The sequence below is a fragment of the Haliaeetus leucocephalus genome, unplaced genomic scaffold (assembly GCF_000737465.1).
Source record: "Haliaeetus leucocephalus isolate CR32 unplaced genomic scaffold, Haliaeetus_leucocephalus-4.0 Scaffold897, whole genome shotgun sequence".
Taxonomy (NCBI): domain Eukaryota; kingdom Metazoa; phylum Chordata; class Aves; order Accipitriformes; family Accipitridae; genus Haliaeetus; species Haliaeetus leucocephalus.
The window spans coordinates 2,150,218-2,150,975 of NW_010973333.1; the positions used below are offsets into that span (position 1 = coordinate 2,150,218).

The 758-nt window shown below is 71.1% G+C and overlaps 1 protein-coding gene across 1 annotated transcript in view; it reads right to left on the bottom strand.

Annotated features, from left to right (window-relative positions):
• The window catches only part of CDADC1 (cytidine and dCMP deaminase domain containing 1), a 12,815-nt gene extending 12,692 nt beyond the window's left edge, over positions 1 to 123 (bottom strand). The window contains exon 1 of the mRNA XM_010583378.1: positions 12 to 123. Within this exon, the coding sequence (XP_010581680.1) occupies positions 12 to 90 (79 nt within the window). The 5' untranslated portion in view covers positions 91 to 123. The remainder of the gene's footprint in view (positions 1 to 11) is intronic.
• Positions 124 to 758: the final 635 nt, after the last annotated feature.

Below are 758 nucleotides of genomic sequence, written 5' to 3' on the forward strand. Positions count from 1 at the left end.
CCCCGCCTCACCGGCCATGCTGTCGGTCTGCGTGCTCGCCGCCCTCACCCGCGGCCCCCCGGCCGCCACCGCTTCCTCTGCGCCGTGCATCGGTCCCGGTCCCGGTCCCGGTCCCAGTGTCGGTGTCGGTCCCGGTGTCGGTGCCCGCCGCCTCCCCCTCCCCGCCCCCATGGCGGCCCCGCTCCTCCCTCAGGGCGTCGCCGCGGCGGAGGCGTCTGCATGGTAACCGCCGCTGACGGGCGGGCGTTTCGGCCAATAGGGGGCGCGAATGGGAGGAGAGGGTGGGGCTTGTCGTGGCGGGCCGGCTGAGGGGAGCCCGGTGAGAGGTGGGCGCCGTCCTCCGTCGGGAGGTTTTTAATGTCGGAATACAGCTCGTCGCCTCGCTTCAGCCCGCGGGGAGGGGGGTCTCGGCGGTGGCTGTGGCGCCGGGTCCTGCCCGCCGGGGTGCAGCCTCAGGGGGAGCGAAGGCTTCGTGTACCGCGGCCTCGGGCCGGGCCCTCATCCCCGGGCCGGGCCCTCGGTGGCCTCCCGGGGGAAATGTAAGCCCACGGGCTAAGAAAGGGATCCGAGGGGCACCCTGGCCGGGACCCCGGGGCTGGGCCAGCGTCAGGTCCCCGGCACAGGCGTTGCTTCGGCAGCCAGTTTGCCGAACGGTTGGCTTGTGGCGTGAGGTTTTTTGTGCGTTGGGATCATCTCCCTTGCGCCCTGCTACGTGTTCTGCTGGTTTAACTACCTTGGTTAAGTGTGGAAAATCGTGT